At 47.7% G+C, this 24998-nt stretch overlaps 1 protein-coding gene across 4 annotated transcripts in view; it reads left to right on the top strand.

Moving 5' to 3' along the window:
- CHD9 (chromodomain helicase DNA binding protein 9) overlaps positions 1-24998 on the top strand; it is a 365799-nt gene that overhangs the window by 162886 nt on the left and 177915 nt on the right. For all 4 annotated transcript variants that reach the window (XM_075325725.1, XM_075325724.1, XM_075325727.1 and 1 more), the window contains 4 exons: positions 14021-14167; positions 17146-17214; positions 17296-17351; positions 20690-20807. In XM_075325725.1, the coding sequence (XP_075181840.1) occupies positions 14021-14167; positions 17146-17214; positions 17296-17351; positions 20690-20807 (390 nt within the window). The remainder of the gene's footprint in view (positions 1-14020; positions 14168-17145; positions 17215-17295; positions 17352-20689; positions 20808-24998) is intronic.

Genomic DNA, 24998 nt, shown 5'->3' with positions numbered 1-24998 from the left:
TCTTGCTCCAAAATTCTGTCGTTACCGCGACAAGCGTCTCATTGGCCGCTCGCCTCGGCTCCGCCCCCCCCCCCCCCGCACGGATTGGCCGCTCCGCCCCCCACACGGATTGGCCTCTCGCCCCGGCCCCCTGCACGCATTGGCAACTCTGCCGCGCCCCGCCCCCCTCACGCATTGCACGTTTGCTCTGGCCCCGCCCCCCGCACGCATTCCCCGAACCGACACGGAGCCCCGACTCCCAGGTGAGTGCTGTACCCCCGGGAGCCCACACTAGCAACCCAGTCGACACATACCCTCGCATTGCTGGGGTTGCCGGCGTACGCTGGTGTGGGCTCCCGTGCGTGCGGGTGGCGGGGTACGCTGGTAACGATGGTACACATCGGGTAATATTGTGTAGCATGGTTACCAGCGTACACCGGCTCCCAGGTGAGCGCATCAAGGTCCTGCAGCGGCGGAACACACACGCACGCACACACATAAGAACAGACACACACACACACACATCAGATCACTCTCACACACACATCAGATCACACTCACTCTCACACACCTCACACACACATCAGATCACATCCACACACTCACACCATCCAGTGATATCGCTTGCTTCTCGGCGGCGATACTGTGCGTGCAGTGACCTTCCAGGACCTGCCGGAGGATCACATGGCCGGAAGCATGTGGTATCTCCGGATGTTGTGAGTGTGAGCGCGTATGAGCGATATCGTCAATGTATGTTTGCGTGTATGCGATCGGGTGTGTGCGTGTATGCGATCGGGTGTGTGCGTGTATGCGATCGGGTGTGTGCGTGTATGCGATCGGATGTGTGCGTGTATGCGATAGGATGTGTGCGTGTATGCGATAGGATGTGTGCGTGTATGCGATCGGGTGTGTGCGTATATGCGATCGGATGTGTGCGTGTATGCGATAGGATGTGTGCGTGTATGCGATAGGATGTGTGCGTGTATGCGATCGGATGTGTGCGTGTCGGCAGAAGGCAGAGGAGCACTGTGTGCAGCACAGCTGCTGGGACCGCCCACCGGAGGGCACAGGCAGAAGTGGGGTGTGAGTGTATGCGATCAGATGTGTGCGTGTATACTGTTTGATGTGTGACTGTGGAGCACGATGGGGGGTGCACAGCATGGGGGATGGAGCACGATGGGGAGTGCGGAGCATGGGGGATGGAGCACGATGGGGAGTGCGCAGCATGGGGGATGGAGCACGATGGGGGTGCGCAGCATGGGGGATGGAGCATGATGGGGGGTGCGCAGCATGGGGGATGGAGCACGATGGGGGGTGCGCAGCATGGGGGATGGAGCACGATGGGGAGTGCGCAGCATGGGGGATGGAGCACGATGGGGGGTGCGCAGCATGGGGGATGGAGCACGATGGGGGGTGCGCAGCATGGGGGATGGAGCACGATGGGGGGTGCGCAGCATGGGGGATGGAGCACGATGGGGGGTGCGCAGCATGGGGGATGGAGCACGATGGGGGGTGCACACCGCCCCCCAAAACACACACACACACACCGCCACACACGCACTGCACAACACACCACACACACACTGGGAACCACAAACACCGCCCTACACAGACACCCACACACACAGACAACGCCGCACACACACAACACCCAACACACAAACACCGCGGCACACAAAAATATACGCACATACCGCACAACACACACATTGCACAAAACATACCTCCCCAAAACACACACACACACCCCACACCCACACAAACCGCACAACACACACACACACAACGCTACAGACACACAGCGCTCCACAAACAACGCAACACACACAACGCAACACACAAACAACACCGCTCTCACCCACCGCCACACCCAGACAACACCCAGAACATGTACAGCGCCCTACACAAACACTTGGTAACTACACACAACAACATCTATATATATATATATATATATATATATATATATATATATAACAAAAATCATACATTAACTACACAATACGTAAATTCTAGAATACCCGATGCGTAGAATTGGGCCACCTTCTAGTATGTAATAAACATTTATGATTCCATATGCTATATTACAGCTTATGGTTGCAATACAGCGGGTTAACAAATGTGAGGAGCCATCTATTCCCCAGATCAGAGCACACAGCCCTATGTTACAGTTCTAAGACACGGAAACAAGGGCTTGTGCTTCCCAATGTGAGAACCAGACATTTCATATATATCATGGGCTTTGTCAAACCAAATACTAGGGCAGATTATTAAAACCTCTTCACGACACATAATATACTGGGTACATCACGGATCGTGTCAGGTTAATCTCTGCCTGCTGCCGCCAGCAGCGATCGCTGCACATGTCAGCTGATTTGAACAGCTGACATGTGCGGCTATCAGGCACAAGTGGATTTGTTTGGTCGTCGTGAATTTTGTGCAAAATGCAATAACAGGCGATCAAAACGGCGCCTTTGCACAAAAATGGTACAGTTAAAACATCAGTTCAAAATGCAAAAAACAAGCTGTCACTGAGCCATAGATCTTGAAAAAAAATTAGAATGCTACGCATCACCAAAAATGGCGCAAAAAGTGCGCGATTGTTTTCAACAAACTTCTGAATTTTGTTTAACCCTTTAGATAAAAGTAAACCTACACATCTTTGGTGTCTACAAACTCACACCGACACATCATTTTTACCATATAGTGAATGCCGTGAAGAAACTATCCCAAAAACAATCATGCAATCGCACTTTTTTTGCAATTTTTTTGCACTTGGAATTTTTTTTGCCATTTTCCAGTACATTATATGTTACAATTAATGGTTTCATTTAAAAGTAGAACTTGTCCCGCAAACAATAAGCCCTTAAGCCTGCTTTACACACTTCAATAAATCTTTCAATCCGTCGTCGGGGTCAAGTTGTAAGTGACGCACATCCGGCATCGTTCGTGACATGTTTGCGTGTGAAACCTACATGCGATCGCTATTGAACGAAAATACGGTGATCGCATACACGTCGTTTATTCCTCATACATTGGACGTTTAGTAGTACGAAACTAGTCAATTGAAACGTGTGACATCCCTCATACGATTTTGGTGTCTGATGCTATGTGCGCAGGTGTGCGCTCTGCACCGCAGCTTAAAAAAGGTCTGCTTCAGAGCGCAGCTGAAAAGCTGCGTTCTGAAGCGCCTCACAATGTCTGTCATGCACTAATCTCTGTCAGTCCGTCACTATCTCCGTCCATGTCAGTCTATCCCTCTCTCTCATATACTCACCGATCCCCGTTCCCCGGCGCTGCACGGCATTCACACTGCTCCGGCGGCTTTTACTGTTTTGAAAAAGCCGGCCGCCCATTAAACAATCTCGTATTCCCTGCTTTCCCCGCCCACCGGCGCCTATGATTGGTTACAGTGAGACACGCCCCCACGCTGAGTGACAGGTGTCACACTGCACCCAATCACAGCAGCCGGTGGGCGTGTCTATACTGTGTAGTGAAATAAATAATTAAATAATTAAAAAAAACGGCGTGCGGTCCCCCCAATTTTAAAACCAGCCAGATAAAGCCATACGGCTGAAGGCTGGTATTCTCAGGATGGGGAGCTCCACGTTATGGGGAGCCCCCCAACCTAACAATATCAGCCAACAGCCGCCCAGAATTGCCGCATACATTATATGCGACAGTTCTGGGACTGTACCCGGCTCTTCCCGATTTACCCTGGTGCGTTGGCAAATCGGGGTAATAAGGAGTTATTGGCAGCCCATAGCTGCCAATAAGTCCTAGATTAATCATGTCAGGCGTCTATGAGACACCCTCCATGATTAATCTGTAAATTACAGTAAATAAACACACACGCCCGAAAAAATCCTTTATTAGAAATAAAAACACACACATATACCCTGGTTCACCACTTTAATCAGCCCCAAAAAGCCCTCCATGTCCGGCGTAATCCAGGATGCTCCAGCGTCGCATCCAGCGCTGCTGCATGGAGGTGACCGGAGCTGCAGCACACACAGCCACTCCGGTCACCTCCACGCAGGTAATGAAGACAGCCGCGCGATCAGCTGCTGTCACTGAGGTTACCCGCTGTCACTGGATCCAGCGGTGGCCGCGGGTAACCTCAGTGACAGATCAGCTGATCGCGCTTCTCACCTCAGTTGCTGACCGGAGCGGCGGTGAGTAGCGCGATCAGCTGATCTGTCACTGAGGTTACCCGCGGCCACCGCTGGATCCAGTGACAGCGGGTAACCTCAGTGACAGATCAGCTGATCGCGCGGCTGTGTTCATTTGCTGTGTGGAGGTGACCGGAGCGGCTGTGTGTGCTGCAGCTCCGGTCACCTCCATGCAGCAGCGCTGGATGCGACGCTGCATCATCCTGGATTACGCCGGACATGGAGGGCTTTTTGGGGCTGATTAAAGTGGTGAACCAGGGAATATGTGTGTGTTTTTTATTTCCAATAAAGGATTTTTTCGGGCGTGTGTTTATTTACTGTCACTTACAGATTAATCATGGAGGGTGTCTCATAGACGCCTGACATGATTAATCTAGGACTTATTGGCAGCTATGGGCTGCCATTAACTCCTTATTACCCCGATTTGCCAACGCACCAGGGTAAATCGGGAAGAGCCGGGTACAGTCCCAGAACTGTCGCATATAATGTATGCGGCAATTCTGGGCGGCTGTTGGCTGATATTGTTAGGGTGGGGGGCTCCCCATAACGTGGAGCTCCCCATCCTGAGAATACCAGCCTTCAGCCGTATGGCTTTATCTGGCTGGTTTTAAAATTGGGGGGGACCGCACGCCGTTTTTTTTTAATTATTTAATTATTTATTTCACTGCACAGTATAGACCCGCCCACCGGCTGCTGTGATTGGGTGCAGTGTGACACCTGTCACTCAGCGTGGGGGGCGTGTCTCACTGTAACCAATCATAGGCGCCGGTGGGCGGGGTAAGCAGGGAATACCAGATTGTTTAATGGTCGGCCGGCTTTTTCAAAACAGTAAAAGCCGCCGGAGCAGTGTGAACGCCGTGCAGCGCCGGGGATCGGGGATCGGTGAGTATGAGAGAGGGCTGGTCACTTCAGTTACTCAGGAGATTAGCGGTCACCGGTGAGTCTTCACTGGTGACCGCTAATCAGGAAGCGACACAGACAGAGCCGCAGCATGACAATGAAGTCGGGTGAAGTTCACCCGAGTTCATTCTGACAGTGCGGCTCTTTCTGTGTCTGCTGTTATCTGCCATTCAGCTCTGCTACATGGCTGTCTGTGTCTGCTGTTAGCGGCCATGTAGCAGAGCTGAATGGCAGATGACATAGTAAAAACGCATCTCTACACATTACACACGCTTGGCAAGTCAATAAATAAAAAAAAAAAAGGGTGCCCGATGCATACGTCACAGAACACATGATCTAAAGGATCGCACACAATATTGATCAATTTAACATAGGCTACTAACGCACGTGTGACAGCAAATGAACGACCTACGTGCAATCTCATTAGATCGCATATGCGACCTGGGCGTGTCACATCGCATACGAGATCGCATCCCTAATTGTAAGGTGTAAAGCTGGCTTTATGTGGCAAGATTGATAAAAAAAAAAATAAAAAAAGTTACGGCTCTCAGAAGAGAAGCGAAAAACAATACGGAAAATCGCCCGGGTGTGAAGAGTAGAGTTGAGCGCGGTTCGAGGTTCTCCAGTTCTAGGCTCGAGTGATTTTGGGGCCTGTTCTAGATCGAACTAGAACTCGAGCTTTTTGCAAAAGCTCGATAGTTCTAGAAACGTTCGAGAACGGTTCTAGCAGCAAAAAAACAGCTAATTCCTAGCTGGCTTTTCGCTGTAATAGTGTAAGTCACTCTGTGAATCACACTATTATGACATTTCAGTGTATAGTGTGCGGGAACAGCGCCTTCAGATCACTGCTGTTTCTATAATCGCCATTTTTTTTTTTTTCCTTGTCTTCCTTCCCTAAGCGCGCGCGTCTTGTGGGGCGGGCCAGCATGTCAGCCAATCCCAGACACACACACAGGTAAGTGGACTTTTAGCCAGAGAAGCAACGGCATGTGTGATAGGATGTCCATGTCACATGTCCCTGCATTATAAAACCGGACATTTTCCTCCAGGACGCCATTATCTCTTCTGCGTCTTTGGTGTCAGACATCACTGTCGCAGCTCCGTCCTTTGTCCTATCGCCGATACAGCTGTATGCGCTCCATACACAGCGCTGGACAGCTTAGGGAGAGCACTTTCTATCAGTCCTTTTAAGGGCTCAAACCGGTAGGGTCAGAGCCATAGGTGACAGGTCCTGAAAACAGCGACAGCGTCTGTGTAGCAAAGGTCAGGGATTTCCTCCCTGCATTTCCCTATTAGGAGGGAATAGAAAGGCAGGCTTCCTTTCCTCTACCCAGAGCCCCACAATCCTGGCACTGTACCCTCCTGTCCTCTGCACACTCCAACTCATTATAACTAAGCCATTATACTAGCAAACACTCAGTGTACCTAGTGGCATCCTAAACGTGGCTATTGGACTTTGCTATAGTCCCACTAGTGCAAAGACATTTGCAGCACCTCTGCCTGCATTGCACACTCCAACTCATGATAACTAAGCCATTATACTAGCAAACACTCAGTGTACCTAGTGGCATCCTAAACGTGGCTATTGGACTTTGCTATAGTCCCACTAGTGCAAAGACATTTGCAGCACCTCTGCCTGCATTGCACACTCCAACTCATTATAACTAAGCCATTATACTAGCAAACACTCAGTGTACCTAGTGGCATCCTAAACGTGGCTATTGGACTTTGCTATAGTCCCACTAGTGCAAAGACATTTGCAGCACCTCTGCCTGCATTGCACACTCCAACTCATTATAACTAAGCCATTATACTAGCAATTTTTGCTGCCAGTTTAAGGGCCGTAGTTGCATTGTCAGGGATATTTATTCTTTATTATTCTGCTGTTAATAAAGCTAGACCACCACTGCAATCTACACCACCTCTCAATTTTTACTACCACATTTTCAGTCCACAATCTTGTCGCAATCAACATGAGTGGCAAAATGACAGATGCTGGTGGAAAGGGGAAGAGGCGTGGTGGAAAAGGCAAAAAAGGTTTTGTCCGTGGGGAAGGTGGCAAAGCTCCATTATCATCTGCTGAAGATAGACCATCTACCAGCAAAAGTAAGATGTCTACTACTTACCGTGGACAATCCGATGTGCTCCCTTTTTTACGGACACGAACAACAGAAACAAAGGTAGATGATGGCCAAAAAAGGAAAATGCTTGAATGGATCTCAAGTGGTCCAACAAGTGCCCTCTCAGCCACTTCAAGTACCGCATCCAAAAAACACCAGTCCTCTGAGTTGTCATCCCAATCAAACTTGATTTCTCCCAGCTCTGAAGTCTCCATCAGCCCTGCACAGTATGGTGGAACTGAGATGGCTGAGTCTGCAGAGCTGTTCAGTCACACTATAGCCTGGGAATCAGAGGTCTGCTCCCAAGCTACAGTGAGTACAGAACAGGAAATGGTCTGCAGTGATGCCCAGAACCTTTGTGACTCTGATTCAGGCCGTGAGGACCAAGTTTCGGAGCATAATGTTGACCCTTTGTCACAAACTGTAACACCTGTGGTTATAGACAATGAGGAACATACTGATGAAGATGAGACTCAGATACCCGATTGGGATGACAACTTAAATATTCGGTCAGGGCAAGAAGAGGCTCAGTCTGAGGGGGAGGGGAGTGCAAACACAACAATTGATGATGAAGTTCTAGATCCCACCTACTGTCAACCCACAGTCAGGCACTCGAGGAGGTCAACAGAGGTGGTGGAGGAGGATGCAACTGATGACGAAGTTACCTTGCGCCTTCCTGGACAGAGTCGGAGTACTGATAGCACGTCTACAACTGCATCCTCAGCCACCACTCTGCCTCTGAGCATTATTCGGGGTGGATCAACAGGTCGCATGGCCTCTAAGCCTTGCCTAGCCTGGTCCTTTTTTGACATAGAAAAAGATCGCCCAAATTATGTGATCTGTAAAATTTGTCATGGTTCTCTTAGTAGAGGTCAAAACCTCAGCAGTTTGACAACTTCTTCCATGAATCGTCACATGAATAAATATCATATGGCCCGGTGGGAAGCTACCGTGCTGCAATGCGGCCTAGCGGAGCGAACCATCCACCGCCTGCCTCTTCCAGTGCATCCGCGCGCTCGTCATCTTCTAGGACTGTGGGGACAGCTGTCACACCTGTTTTTCCACCCACAACTTCCACCACTGTAACCGCAACAGGCAGTTTGCTTGGTAGGTCGTCAGTTGTTTTGGAAGGGGAAACAAGTGAGTGTGTACAGCTCTCTCAGACATCGATAGCACCAACTTTGGATGAAGGCAACATCATGTCTCCGCCTGCACTTTCCTCACAAACCTGCATTTTTCCAGGGACACCCTACTCAACACCGTCTAAACACAGCAGCCAGATCTCTGTCCCTCAGATGTGGACAAATAAAAGGCCATTTACTGCGACCCATGACAAAGCTAAGAGGTTGACTCTATCCCTCTGTAAGCTGTTGGCTACAGAAATGCTGCCTTTCCGCCTAGTGGACACACAGGATTTTAGAGACCTTATGTCTGTCGCTGTGCCCCAGTACCAGATGCCTAGTCGCCACTACTTCTCTAAGAAAGGTGTGCCCGCGCTACACCAGCATGTCGCACACAACATCACCGCTTCCTTGAGAAACTCTGTGTGTGAACGGGTGCATTTCACCACCGATACTTGGACCAGTAAGCATGGACAGGGACGTTACATGTCGCTCACTGGGCACTGGGTAACTATGGTGATAGATGGTGAAGGGTCTGCTGCACAAGTCTTGCCGTCCCCACGACTTGTGTGTCAATCCTCTGTCTGTCCACGTTCCGCCACTGCTTCTGCATCCTCCACCTCATCTGGGTCCTCCACCTCCGCCCCAAGCCTGCCTGGTCAGGCCACCAGCGTTCTCACTGCGCAGAAGGAATCACGCACCCCTCATTGCTATGCTGGCAGCAGAGCGCAACGGCATCAGGCGGTCTTTAGCTTGACATGTCTTGGGAATAAGAGTCACACAGCTGAGGAGTTGTGGTCAGCTCTGCGGTCCGAGTTTAATAAATGGTTGTCTCCACTCAACCTGCAGCCTGGTAAGGCCGTGTGCGACAATGCTGCAAACCTGGGTGCGGCCCTTCGCCTGGGCAAGGTGACACACGTACCTTGTATGGCTCACGTGTTGAACCTTGTCGTGCAGCAATTTTTAACACACTATCCCGGCCTAGATGGCCTTCTGAACAGGGCACGAAAACTGTCTGCTCACTTCCGCCGTTCAAGCGCCGCAGCTGAGCGACTTGCATCGCTCCAGAAGTCTTTCGGCCTGCCGGTTCATCGCCTGAAATGCGATGTGGCGACACGCTGAAATTCAACTCTCCACATGTTACAGCGACTGTGGCAGCACCGCCGTGCCCTGGTGCAATACGTCATGACGTATAGCCTGGGCCAACGAGATGCAGAGGTGGGGCAGATCACCCTGATGGAGTGGTCTCAGATCAAGGACCTATGCACCCTTCTGCACAGTTTCGACATGGCGACGAATATGTTTAGCGCTGACAATGCCATTATCAGCATGACGATTCCAGTCATTTACATGCTGGAGCACACGCTAAACACTATTCGGAGTCAGGGGGTGGGACAACAGGAAGGGGATGAACTACAGGAGGATTCATATGCGCAAGACACAACAACATCACCAAGGTCCAGACGTTCATCATCACCAAGGCGGCAGGCATGGGAGCATGGGGGACAGGGATCAACAAGGGCGCATGGTAGCAGGCGAGATGTTGAGGAAGGTGCAGGAGGACATGAAGAAATGGAGGACGAACTGTCCATGGACATGGAAGACTCAGCAGATGAGGGAGACCTTGGTCAAATTTCAGTTGAAAGAGGTTGGGGGGAGATGTCAGAGGAAGAAAGAACGGTTAGCACCTCTATGCCACAAACACAGCGTGGACTTGGTCCGCATGGCTGCGCAAGACACATGAGTGCCTTCTTGTTGCACTACCTCCAACATGACCCTCGTATTGTCAAAATTAGAAGTGATGATGACTACTGGCTTGCCACACTATTAGATCCCCGGTACAAGTCCAAATTTTGTGACATAATTCCAGCCATAGAAAGGGACACACGTATGCAGGAGTATCAGCAGAAGCTGTTACTCGATCTTAGATCCGCTTTTCCACCAAACAACCGTGCAGGTGCAGGGAGTGAATCTCCCAGTTGTAACTTGACAAACATGGGACGGTCTCGTCATCTTCAACAGTCTACACGTACCAGTAGGACCGTATCTGGTGCTGGTAACAGCAATTTTATGGAATCTTTTCATAATTTTTTTAGACCCTCCTTTGCAAGGCCACCAGAGACAACAAGTCTGACACATAGTCAACGGCTGGAGAGGATGATACAGGAGTATCTACAAATGAACATCGATGCCATGACTTTGCAAATGGAGCCTTGCTCATTTTGGGCTTCAAATCTAGAAAAATGGCCAGAGCTCTCCAGTTACGCCTTGGAGATTTTGTCGTGTCCAGCTGCCAGCGTTGTCTCTGAACGTGTCTTCAGTGCTGCTGGGTGTGTGCTGACAGATAAGCGCACGCGTCTGTCCAGTGACAATGTGGACAGACTGACGTTCATCAAAATGAACAAGTCATGGATCCAGAAGGAATTTACAACCCCTGTGTCATCCTGGGGAGAGTAAATGCTTGTGGATTTGGAATGTGCTTGATGCAAATCTAGCTGTGAAGTGTACAACTAGGGCACAACTGCTGCCACTGAATGGGTGGGTGTGTGTGGGGCACAATTTTTGGAAAAAAGGGAGGCTCCGCTTGGAGTAACCCTTGCTTGATGTGTTTTTAAAAGAAGCCAAGATGAACAGAGCTGGGATCAGGAAAGACTTTGCTACCTACCCCGGTGTCATCCTGGGGACGGTTAAGAATAGCGTATTTTTGAATGTGCTTGATGCAAATCTAGCTGTGAAGTGTACAACTAGGGCCCAAGTGCTGCCACTGAATGGGTGGGTGTGTGTGGGGCACAATTTTTGGAAAAAAGGGAGACTTCGCTTGGAGTAACCCTTGCTTACATTGTTTTTAAAAGAAGCCAAGATGAACAAGTCATGGGTCAGCAAAGACTTTATCTACCTACCCCGGTGTCATGCTGGGGACGGTTAATTATGGCGTATTTTTGAATGTGCTTGATGCAAATCTAGCTGTGAAGTGTACAACTGGGGTACAAGTGCTGCCACTGAAGGGGTGGGTGTGTGTGGGGCACAATTTTTGGAAAAAAGGGAGACTACGCTTGGAGTCACCTTGCGGTGTTTTACATGATTTTAGAAGGGCGTGCCATGCCTATATCTGTGTGTCCTCCTCTTTTTCCTTGTCCAGCTCTTTTGTTTTCGCATGAGTATATGTCCTTGTCACTTTCCCATGTGTTTGTGTTGTGTTGTGAGTTGTTTGTCACCTTTTGGACACCTTTGAGGGTGTTTTCTAGGTGTTTTTCTGTGGTTGTGATTGCCTGCCATTGTTTCCTATGCAGTTCGAGTTCGGTTCGTCGAACGTTCGACGAGCCGAACTCGAACGGGACCTCCGTTCGGCGAACCGACCTCGAGCCGAACCGGGACCGGTTTGCTCATCTCTAGTGAAGAGAGACTTTCTTTTTTGCCCATAGCAAACCAATCACAATGCAGCTTTTATTATAACAAAGCAGATTAAAAAATGAAAGCTGAGCTCTGATTGGATGGTACGTGCAGTAAAGAAGGGGTTGGGGTTGTTTTTAGGGCATTTTGATAAATGGGGCCAGCCAATCATAGCAGCTTTCATATTTTGAACTGCTCTGATAAATAGAAAGCTGCGCTGTGATTGGTTGCTACAGACAGCAGAGACCGTTTTTCCTCGTAGATGTTTTTCGTACATTTTTCCGAGTGTGTGTAACATTTCTACATCTACAGACCCCGCGGCGGTCTAATACAAGCAATTTTTTTCCCGCAGCCTTGACAAGTCGTCCTACCCTCACAGTTTTCTGAACCTTTTTTTTGTGTAAGCGGAACATTACACTCTACCCGGCAGCCTCTCCACCATGCTGGGAACCATTCTTTTATCTCCTCTTTTGCCTCTTGTGTCATTTTTTTATAGTAATTTTATAAGAATACTGCTGTAATTCCTGAGACTCGTCTAAGTCACACACAGAGTGACCCCGAAGTCCTGAGCGGGGCTGGAAATGAGAGTGAAGTGCCCCTTTAATGGCCGCCCTAGGACCCTGCCTCTTGTTCTCTTGCTATAGATTACCAAACCTGTAGTTTTGGATTTTGTACATAACTATATGAGGGTCACCATGTGATTAACCAGCTCAAAGCAGCCTGTTCCTCACAGCCACATTTTCCGGGGTTTTCATACATTCAGTATAAAGAGCTATAAAATAACATTTCTTTTTCAGATATTCAAACAGTTTCTATGTGTTTTTATGTTACACTTTTTTTTTCTTTTACCAATATTAGTGAGAAAATAAAAAAATTACGTGTTTTTCCCCTTTATTATTTTTTTATGACCACAAAGAACCACTGAAATACCTTTTTAAACTTTGTTCCCCTTCTCCTATTTCTTTTTTTATATCAGACACATGTAGTTTTTTGGCATAGGTGGTGCTATTAACAACGATTTGTATTGACACCAGCCTATTTTTTTTTTTTTTAAACGTATTTGTTTTTTTTCCTACTTTTTTTAATTTATTTTACATATAACGTACTTCACAAACTGACCCTCATAAGGTTATAAAAGACCTTTGGAGGGGACCTTTTAACACTTAAATAGTTTTTTTTTTTCATCTGATTTTCCTGTAACTAGGACTGGTATATTAGCCCCTGTTCCAAGTGAAATTTAGCCTCCTGGCTGCATAGCAAAGCTGACTTGGTCTCCTGAGTAACTTCTACAACCTCCCTACACCCAGCAATAACACAACTACTGGGGTTGGAGGAAGAATCACTGTCACAACTTCCAATTCTGTAAACACTGCACTTGTTTATACAGCACTTGGGAAGACAAAGGCAGTTACAAACCATCTCTGCCTTCTCTGTGCAGAGTCTGGCTGTGTCTGACAGCTGGCTCACAAAGTAGTGTAGCTGCTGTACTCTGCAGTGATGTTTTAGAATGTCAGTACAAAGTAGATCAAGAGCCATGCAGATGTTTATCGTCTGTGGGTGGTCCAAAATTACAGTTACCAGTATATCACGCCAATGATGGCTACCACAAAAGGACATAATAATATGTGAAGATTATTGATGTACCTCAACCAATGTGTCTCCTGATGTTTTGTTTCTTAAATTGAATATTCAACCACTACACAGAACAGAGGAAAATAAGAAACAGAGTGCCTTGGAATTATTCAGATTTGTCATATACCATTCAGGGTCTAAAGGGAGTTTGGTAGAGAATTCTCTGACTAATCAGAAGGAGCTGAATCCAATATTAAAGAGCATCTACACTTTTTTATGTTAACTTCCAGCACGGACTGCAGAGTCCGAGCAGACTTGGCTACCATCCTGTAACAGTATAACCCGCTCTCCAGACAGTAGCCTTACAGCAGGAGACGGTTTAGTGCAGCTCGCAGCATCGACTTTGGGCGGTCCGTGCTGCAAGCTATCATCAAAAATGGCTAATAGAGGGATTTAGAAAAGTTCTTATGCACTATAATCGTTTTCTAGTGAAAGTGACGACAAGCTTGAAAGACGTGATCAATATCAGATCAGTGGGGAGTCCTACATCCAGCTCGCCCACACCCTGCAAGGAGCTCCCTTTAAACTTCAGTAGTACCTGAGAATGGCCACTACTCTGCACACAGCGGCCGGCCAATCTGCACCTAAATATAACAGTTTTGTGGCCAAATTTGTATGATCGGAAAATGACCAAAGCTTCTGCATTCTCCACATAATGATTTTCCATTGCACTCCTTTATTCATATATTTACCGTATATCTTGTAGAAACGAAGATCAAATCGGCAAGTAAAGCGGAAGAAGTATGCAGAGGAGGCAGGAGGGAAACCATGCCAGGAAGAACCAAAGGCCAGTGTTAAAAACAAAAAGAGTGCTGCGCCCCTGCCGGCAGAGCAGCCTTTACAACTCTTTGTGGTATGTCTGCCAGTGTAGGCTTGCTCTTTACTATTTAGGTATACTTAAAATGGACCAATCACCTTTTTCTTTTTTTTAAAATAGATGTCCAAGACCTAATGAGGCTGGTGTACTTACTTTGTAAATCCATATCAGAATTACTCTATAATCCTCAGATAAAATGTGCAGTTTAATATTAGGCAGGGAAGCTTTCACAAAAGATTATTACTGACATTCGTACATGGATTTTTAGAGAAAGTACACCAGCCCCATCAGATCTATTTACAGTAATTATGACGGCTGTCTGTATTTTCAGATCCACTTTAACCCATTCTCTTACGTTAATATTATTTTTGCTTCTACTAGCACTCTTCTAATATTATTTTAACATCCAGTATAGGTTATGATTGCACAAGTGTTAGGGCTCGTTCTCACACCGTATTTTCAGACCAAGTGCCATCCATAAAAAAAGGACAACAGTAGGATCAATGTTCTTCAATGGGGCGGTGTAGATGACTGATTTTTGAATCATGAAAAAAATTTTCACATTTATGGCAGCACAAAAAAAAACCAAACTGATGCCAATAGGTGCCACTGTATAACATCACAGATACATACCAATTCTGTAACATAGGAGACTGTAAATTATTAATAGCTGCTGCTGTAAAGAAAACAGGTTGCACAAGGATGATAAGTGAGAAAAACAATCGACCGAGTCTTCTGGATGATTCGGGGCCTTACACTTACACTCGTGTATACATAATGGGTCTGACTTTCATCCAGTAAAGTTGGATGAGTCAAATCCGTTTGGTACTCCGTATGTCATGCAAGTGCTATGCGAGTATGCCATTGTTTCTTACCTATCATCCGTATACAATGCTTTTTTTTTTTTTCTCAACAGCTATTATTTTACAATAATTTACAGAATGGTAATGTATCTGTAAAACTGTAAAAAAACAGGGATGGTCCATGTACCGTTTTTTGTTTTTCTTCCCCGAACCCTTAAGCCCACTTTACACGCTGCAATATCGTTACCGATATCTCTAGCGAGCGTACCCGCCCCCGTCGGTTGTGCGTCATGGGCAAATCGCTGCCAGTGGCGCATAACATCGCTTACACCCGTCACACGGACTTACCTTCCCTGTGACGTCACTCTGGCCGGCGATCCGCCTCCTTTCTAAGGGGGGCAGTTCGTGCGGCGTCACAGCGACATCACACTGCAGCCGTCCAATAGCAGAGGAGGGGCGGAGATGAGCAGCCGGAACATGCCACCCACCTACTTCCTTCCTCATTGCCGGAGGACGCAGGTAAGGAGATGTTCATCGTTCCTGCGGTGTCACACACAGCGATGTGTGATGCCGCAGAAATGAGGAACAACCTGCGGCATGCCCCACCATTACATTCTGAAAAGAAGCGACGTGTCAACGATCAACGATTTCTGACGTTTTTGCGATCGTTGATCGTCGCTCCTTGGTGTCACACGTTGCGATGTCGCTAACGACGCCGGATGTGCGTCACTAACAACGTGACCCCGACGATATATCGTTAGCGATGTCGCAGCGTGTAAAGCACCCTTTAGATTTGCATTGGCGGGTCTCGGCCGTTAAAAGGAAATTAGAAGAGAACATATTTTCAATAGACATTAAACCTGTAAATGTAAGTCATGATGAAAGAGCCTTGAGGTATTTGCTTTCCTAACCCTTTTACTGTACATAATACTTTAGGACTTTTATTACTTGCTGCAGCTGAAATGTTAGGGCAGATAGTGATTCTTATTAAAGGCCTATTATATTCACTTTCAGGTAATACCAGTGACATTAATATCCCATAGCCCTCAAAGCAAAATTTGGAGCTGGACCCTCCACCACCAGATTGTAATCTGATGCATAACCCCTGAATCTATAACTGATGTCCTGTCCTCATAAAATGAAAAATATAATCTATAACTCACACAGAAAAATAATCTTCAAAGTAATACAAACATAAAATGGTGAAGTAATAAAAATGAGCACTATACTGTTACTGAATAAAAACCACCATACACGACCAATATTACCAATATTAAGGCTATGTGCACACTTCCGTTGTTTTCCTTCCGTCGCAATCCGTCGCCTTGAGGAATTACGGTAACCTGCAAAATATTTAGCAGGACTCCATTTTTTCCCCATAGACTTCTATTAGCGACGGATGGCCTTGTGTTGCATCCACCGTGTGACGGATCAGTCGTTTAGTGACTGACCATCAGGCGGGAGCAACGCTGCATGTAACTTTTTTGGAGCGGCAAAAAAAGGACATTGCAGGTGTCCATCGCCAACCGTCACAAGCTATAATGGATGTCTATGGTGCTGGATTCCACCGTAATCCATCACACGACGGAATCCAGCGCTGGATTCCGTCATGCTCTACTGAGCATGCCCAGCATGTCTGGCACTCCCACTGGGCTGTCCCAAATACAAACGGATCACGATGGATCCGTCAAAAAATTGATGCATGGATGTAACGGACGCGACGGATCAGTTTTTTCACTGGATTCCTGTGAACGGAATCCGTGAAATGACACATCCATTGCGTCAGTTGACATCTCAAAAACGACGGATCCGTCCTTGCGTCCCAATGACGGACCTGATGGAAGCAAAACAGAAATGTGAACATAGCCTAACACTACGCAGCTACCAGCTCATAACTACGCAGCTACCAGCTCATAGTGACCACCGATTGCCTCTTTCCCAGTGGTGACTGAATAATACCACTATACAAAAGCAGAATAATGTTATCAAACGGTGACCATAAATTGCCACCAGATAGTGACTGAATATTACATCATGCTGTTACTGATCACTGTCCAATATACCAAGAGCTGTATTCCAATAATGCCATATACAAAGGATGTATACCCACACACCATGACTACATATTACTACTACCTAGTAAACAATAATACCACTGTACTAAAAATTAACAAAATGTGGCTCAATCATGACTTCTTTTTTTTTCTGTAGGAAAACCCTAGTGAAGAAGATGCTGCTATTGTAGACAAAATCTTATCCTCCAGAATTGTGAAAAAAGAGGTAAGGAGCAGTAAAGTCTTCTGGCTCATTGTCTGATTTCCTTGCAAGAACATGAGACATATGCATTATTTTTTGTTTCAGACTACATCCGGGATGTTGGTTGAGGTGGAAGAATTTTACGTAAAATACAAAAACTAGTAAGTTAAAATGCAATGCAAACATCTATTCTTTATTTTATGTCCTTTCTGGGGTTCAAGAATAGCACTTTGGGCACATCTCATAGCCTGTGTTATGTATATGGTGCCTAAGGCACATCCCCTGTGTCATACCCTGCTGTAAATATATACTGTGCACTATTATACAGTATATACATTTTTTTTAACATGGGAGCCAATGGCTGTGACTATATAGTGGTTTACTACACTAGCACTGATATATATCACTCCTATGCACCGTGCCACTTTATTAGTGCCCATCAAAGTGCGTAACAAGTGGAGTTGCGATGTTCGATGTCCTAGTGCTGGAAACTTAAGGGTGCTTTCCACGCTGCGACATCGCCAACGATATATCGTCGGGGTCACGTCGTTAGTGACGCACATCCGTCGATGTTAGCGACATTGCAGCGTGTGACACCAATGAGCGCCAATCAACGAGCGCAAAAACGTGAAAAATCGTTGCTCGTTGACACGTCGTTCATTTCCTTAATATCGTTGCTGCTGCAGGTACGATGTTGTTCGTCGTTCTTGCGGCATCACACATTGCTATGTGTGACACCCCAGGAACAACAAACATCTCCTTACCTGCGTCCACCGGCAATGAGGAAGGAAGGAGGTTGGTGGCATGTTCCGGCCGCTCATCTCCGCCCCTCCGCTGCTATTGGACGGCTGCCTTAGAAAGGAGGCGGATCGCCGGCCAGAACGACGGCGCAGGGAAGGTAAGTCCATGTGACTGGTGTTAGCGATGTTGTGCGCCACGGGCAGCCATTTGCCCGTGTCGCACAACCGATGGGGGCGGGTACGCTTGCTAGTGATACCGGTACCGATATCTCAGCGTGTAAAGTACCCTTTAGGATATGCAGCAGATATCCTAAAAAAATAGATGTATTTTAGTGGAGGAGCCCAGTGGCATGCTCATAGTGTCAGGATAGACGCACACGCGGCATGGATATCGTCTCGCTCTGATATCCGGATCCTCTCTGAAGCCAGACTGCCAGGAGTGAGAGATCAGAGCATATATGCACCCACACTGAGCGTGTCCCCACCCTGATGCCCTGAGTGCACTGGCGGACGTCTCCAGTGTCAGTGCGCACACACAGGAACAGTGATTGAAGGAGTGGGAGAAAGCCAGGGATGTCAATCAATCTCATAGACCGTGCTGGAGGGTGCAACTGTACACCAACATTGGCAATGCCAAGGGTACTCCAAAGCTCCCTCAATAGCAGTTAAAAGGGAATTTGTCTGCCATTACAACACTAAAGGCCGCTTTACACGCAACGAAATCGCTAACGAGATGTCGTTGGGGGTCACGGAATTTGTGAAGCAAATCCAGCCTCGTTAGCGATGTTGTTGCGTGGGACACATACGAGTGACCGCTAACAATGCAAAATACTCACCAAATCATTGTTTGTTGATATGTCATCCATTTCCCAAATATCGTTGCTGGTGCTGGACGCAGGTTGTTCGTCATTCCTGAGGCAGCACACATCGCTACGTGTCACACCCTGGGAACGACGAACAACACCGTACCTGCGTCCTCCGGCAACGAGGTGGGCGTGACTTTCATGCAGCTGCTCTCCGCCCCTCCGCTTCTATTGGACGCCCGCCATGTGACGTCGCTGTGACGCTGCATGAACCGCCCCCTTAGAAAAGAGGTTGTTCGCCGGCCACAGCGATATTGTTAGGAAGGTAAGTATGTGTGATGCGCACCGGCGATATTGTCCTCCACGGGCAGCGATTTGCCCATGACGCACAAACGACGGGGGCGGTTGCGAACGCTAGCAATGTTGCAGAGTGCAAAGCCCCCATTAGGCTATGTGTGCACTAGAAAATGGACTTTTCTTAAGAAAAATCCGCACCCTCTGGCAGATTACTGCACCGCTGCAAAAAACACACCTGCGTTTCTGCTGCGATTTGCTGTGTTTTTGCAGTGATTTGACACATTTTTTGCCGCGGTTTTTCCGCGGGTTGGTCCCTGCGGTATTTTACCATTATCTATGGCAAAGCCCGCAGGCACCTGCAGAAAAGAAGTGACATGCACATTAATTCCGCAGCGGAAAATCCGCAGGTATAAAAAAACGCACTGTGCACACAGCATTTTTTTATACCCATAGGTTTTGCAGGGGAATGACTGCAGCAATGTTAGACACATTTTCTGCAGCAAATCTGCTGTAAAATCCGCAGCGTGCGCACATAGCCTTACATGAATATTACTGGTATGCTTTTACCAAGAGGTAGGTCCCCAATACAGATGGATGTTTAAGTAGCTGCATTTGCATTTTGGGGGTGACTAGATAAGATAGTCCTCTTCTTCTGGATGAAGACCATTAAGGTCCAGTCACACTAAGCAACTTACCAGCGATCCCAACAACGATAGGGATCGCTGGTAAGTTGCTAGGAGGTTGCTGGTGGGATGTCACACTGCGACGCTCCAGCGATCCCACCAGCAACCTGACCTGGCAGGGATCGCTGGAGCTTCGCTACACGAGTTGCTGGTGAGCTCACCAGCAACCCGTGACCAGCCCCCAGCGCCGCGTGGAAGATGCTGCGCTTGGTAACTAAGGTAAATATCGGGTAACCAACCCGATATTTACCTTGGTTACCAGCGCACGGAGCTACACGTGCAGGGAGCAGCGACACTGAGCGCTGGCTCCCTGCTCTCCTAGTTACAGCACACATCGGGTTAATTACCCGATGTGTGCTGCAGCTAAATGTGCACAGAGCAGGAGCCGGCACTGACAGTGAGAGCGGCGGAGGCTGATAACAAAGGTAAATATCGAGTAACCAAGGACAGGGCTTCTTGGTTACCCGATGTTTACATTGGTTACCAGCCTCCGCAGAAGCCGGCTCCTGCTGCCTGCACATTTAGTTGTTGCTGTCTCGCTGTCACACACAGCGATCTGTGCTTCACAGCGGGACAGCAACAACTAAAAAATGGCCCAGGACATTCAGCAACAACCAATGACCTCACAGCAGGGGCCAGGTTGTTGCTGGATGTCACACACAGCAACATCGCTAGCAACGTCACAAAAGTTGTTAGTTAGCAGCGATGTTGCTAGCGATGTTGCTTAGTGTGACGGGGCCTTTAGTGTGCTGTTATGTTTGCTGTAGAATGCCACAATGCTGCTTGGATGTGTGACAAAAAAGAGCTGATAACAGAACTTTTCTTAGCACATGTTAGTAATTGCATTTATTTTCATCCCTCAGCCTCGGACAGTAGGCTCACACTTATTAATGCATTGTATCACATCGTCCCTAATGGTGTGGCTTATGTCCTACACTGTCACACTGATAACCCATGCTTGTTACCCCACTTTCAGCTCTTACCTGCACTGTGAATGGGCCACCGAGCAGCAGCTACTGAAGGACAAGAGAATTCAGCAGAAGATCAAGCGTTTCAAGATCAGACAGGCGCAGAGGGCACACTTCTTTGCTGATGTAAGTAATGATAGGATCCTCCAGGTGAACGGCTGATACCTTACAGGATCTGACCACAATTCCCAAATGCCTGTATTATAAAATACTTTTATTCCACAGCAAATTACACGTATGGAATCTTCCTCTACTATTCCTCTTGGAAATATATTAATATGTTCACATTCCCCATATTACTAGTATGTGTCATACAGTGCCTTGTGAAAGTATTCGCCCCCCTTGAATTTTTCAACCTTTTCCCACATTTCAGGCTTCAAACATAAAGATAAAAATGTTAATGTTCTGGTGAAGAATCAACAACAAGTGGACACAATTGTGAAGTGGAACGAAATTTATTGCTTATTTTAAACTTATTTTAAAAAAAATAAATAACTGTAAAGTGGGGCGTGCAATATTATTCATCCCCTTTACTTTCAGTGCAGCAAACTCACTCCAGAAGTTCATTGAGGATCTCTGAATGATCCAATGTTGTCCTAAATGACTGATGATGATAAATATAATCCCCCTGTGTGTAATGAAGTCTCCGTATAAATGCACCTGCTCTGTGATATCTCAGTGTTCTGTTTAAAGCACAGAGAGCATCATGAAGACCAAGGAACACAACAGGCAGGTCCGTGATACTGTTGTGGAGAAGTTTAAAGCCGGATTTGGTTACAAAAAGATTTTCACAACTTTAAATATCCCAGGAAGCACTGTGCAAGCAATCATATTGAAATGGAAGGAGTATCATACCACTGCAAATCTACCAAGACCCGGCCGTCCATCCAAACTTTCATCTCAAACAAGGAGAAGACTGATCAGAGATGCAGCCAAGAGGCCCATGATCACTCCGTTAGAACTGCAGAGATCTACAGCTGAGGTGGGAGAGTCTGTCCATAGGACAACAATCAGTCGTACACTGCACAAATCTGGCCTTTATGGAAGAGTGGAAGGAGAAAGCAATTTCTCAAAGATATCCATAAAAAGTGTTGTTTAAAGTTTGCCACAAGCCACCTGGGAGACACCAAACATGTGGAAGAAGCTGCTCTGGTCAAATGAAACCAAAATCAAAAAGCACAATGCCAAACGATATGTAACGGCAACACAGCTCATCACCCTGAACACACCATCCCCACTGTCAAATATGGTGGTGGCAGCATCATGGTTTGGGCCTGGTTTTCTTCAGCAGGGACACAGGGACAGGGAAAATGGTTAAAATTGATGCGAAGATGCATGGAGCCAAATACAGGACCATTCTTGAAGAAAACCTGTTGGAGTCTGCAAAAGACCTGAGACTGGGACGGAGATTTGTCTTCCAACAAGACAATGACCCCAAACATAAAGCAAAATCTACAATGGAATGGTTCACAAATAAACGTATCCAGGTGTTAAAATGGCCAAGTCACAGTCCAGACCTGAATCCAATCGAGAATCTGTGGAAAGAGCTGAAAACTGCTGTTCACAAACGCTCTCCATCCAACCTCACTCAGCTCCAGCTGTTTACAAAGGAAGAATGGGCGAGAATTTCAGTCTCTCGATGTGCAAAACTGATAGACACATACCCCAAGAGACTGCAGCTGTAATTGCAGCAAAAGGTGGGGCTACAAAGTATTAACTTAAAGGGGATGAATAATATTGCACGCCAGAATTTTCAGTTATTTATTTATTATAAAAGTTTAAAACCTTCACAATTGTGTCCCACTTGTTGTTGATTCTTCACCAGAACATTAACATTTTCTTTAACGTTCCTTTGGGAGACCCAGACCATGGGTGTTTAGCTTCTGCCTCCGGAGGACACACAAAAGTACTACACTTAAAAGTGTAGCTCCTCCCTCTGAGCTCTTACACCCCCTGGTAGCCAGTCCTAGCCAGTTTATTGCTTTGTGTCAGGAGGCATACATCCACACATGCATTCTCATCTAATTTGTTTGACTTTTGGAAAGAGTTTGAAGAAAAGCGGGTCCATGTCTGGACTCCCGGCATGTCCCTTCTCACCCCACTGTGTCGGCGGTGTTGTTAAGGTTGATTTACAAGGCTGAAGCCTTACATGCCGCGCTCCTTCACCATCCCTTCTGGGCTCTGGCTTGAAGTGGGAGCCAGCACGGTCTCCATGCCTGGCAGGAGTCCGGTCTCCATCCACAGCCCCTTGAGGATCCTGTTGGACCGGAGCACTCATCCCCAGGGACATGGCCCTGCGTCTTAGCAGCTAAGTACCTGAGACATTTATCTTGGGGGTCCCGGTTCTTTATTGTAAGGGGAGAGTATGCTGTATGTGATTGTTTTAACTTTTCCGGCGGGTTCTCTAGCTTTTGCCTGAGAACTGCGCCGATGGTGCCTGCTTGTCGGCCTCGCCGCTTAAATTTAGGCCCTGGCTTCGCCGGAGGCCTAGTTTCATTTTCCTGCCCTCGCATGTCACTCATGCAGAGGGACAGGTTCGGCTCCTCCCGGCGGCCGTTCTACACAGGAGAGGAACACTCCCCACTGCTGGGGCGTCCCTCCTTCCCTGCAGGTCTCTTTAGCCCTCCAGTTCCCGCTCTTTTATAGGAACGCCCTCTTCTCAGGCAGAGTTCACTCTGCTCTGGGACATCCTGCATTCTGCATCTCTGCTGAGGTGCTGCGACTGGGGGACCGGGCTTCGGGATCTGGAGGGCACACAACACCGCGCTCAGCGGTCTGGTAAGCCACAGCCGGTCTCCGGTTGTGGACCTCTGTATATTCTCCCTTGGGTTCATTCTCTGCAAAGCCCTCACTCCAGCAGCATGTCTCACACAAGGAGCAAGGCTCCAAAGCTTTATTCTACATGCACTGCATGTAAGCTCCTGCTGCCTGAGCCGAGCACCTATCCACATTGTGATGTTTGCTCTAACTTCTCTCAGGCTGCTGCTGCACCTGTGACTGAACCCCCGGCCTGGGTAGAGTCCTTTTCTAGGTCCATATCCCAGTCATTTGCTGAGTCCATGGGACTTTTGTCCAGGACTTTGATGAATATGCATCAGCCTCCCTCACAGGGTGCCTCTAATACTCTTGACAGAGGACTCCTATCCTCTGACCTCCGTCCATCGGAGCTCACGGAGGATTCATCATCTGATCCCAGACCCCGTCCTTCTAAGAGAAGGCGCAGGGTTTCCTCCCCCTCCCCATCCCACGGCTCTGTCTCAAGAGCTGACTCTCAAGATGAGGAGGATGCCCTCACTGGGGGCTCGGAGGCTATGTATCCCATCGATTTCTCTGAGGGTGACTCAGATCTTAGTGATTTGATTGCTTCTATTAATTCTGTGCTGGATCTCAATCCGCCAGTATCAGAGGAGCAACTCTCTTTGGCAGAAAAACATCAGTTTACCTCGCCTAAGAGAGTGAAGAGTGTGTTCTTTAACCACTCCAGTTTTCAAACCGCTGTGACCAAACCCAGGGCCTGCCCTGACAAACGCTTTCTAAAGTGTGGTTCTGATGACCGGTTTCCATTTCCACCTGAGGTGGTCAAGGAGTGGTCTCACTCCCCAAAGGTAGACCCTCCGGTGTCTAGGCTATCAGCCCGGACCGTTGTGTCGGTAGCTGACGGCACCTCACTTAAGGATTCCCCTGACCGTCAGATTGACCTTCTGGCCAAATCTGTGTATGAAGCTGCGGGGGCCGCGTTTTCCCCGACTTTTGTAGCAGTGTGGGCTCTCAAAGCCATCTCTGCTTCTCTAGAGGAGATGCATTCCCTCACCAAGGAATCTATGCCTGAGATGGTTACCTTAACTGCTCAGGCTTCAGCTTTTTCATCTTATGCCATGTCTGCCATGCTAGAGTCTGCTCACCGCACTGCGGTGGCTTCAGCTAATTCTCTTGTTATCCGCAGGATTTTGTGGCTTCGAGAGTGGAAGGCAGATGCTTCTTCCAAGAAGTTTCTTGCTGGGCTCCCTTTTGCTGGTTCACGGCTGTTTGGTGAACAGCTGGATGAAATCATTAAAGAAGCTACTGGCGGGAAGAGTACTTCCATGCCACAAACCAAGACCAGGAAACCCGCCCAGGGTAGGAATCAATCGAGGTTTCGTTCCTTTCGTTCCTCCAACTGGTCATCCTCTAAGCCTTCCGCCTCGTCCGCTAACTCAGCCAAGGATCAGAAATCCAACTGGCGCCCAAAAGCGCGTCCGCAGAAGACCGCAGGAGGTTCTGCCACTAAGGCAGCTTCCTCATGACTCTCGGCCTGCTCCACCCACGTCCTTAGTCGGT

This window comes from Anomaloglossus baeobatrachus, chromosome 10 (genome assembly GCF_048569485.1).
Source record: "Anomaloglossus baeobatrachus isolate aAnoBae1 chromosome 10, aAnoBae1.hap1, whole genome shotgun sequence".
NCBI classification, from domain to species: Eukaryota; Metazoa; Chordata; class Amphibia; order Anura; family Aromobatidae; genus Anomaloglossus; species Anomaloglossus baeobatrachus.
This window is presented reverse-complemented; position numbering and strand designations above follow the sequence as displayed.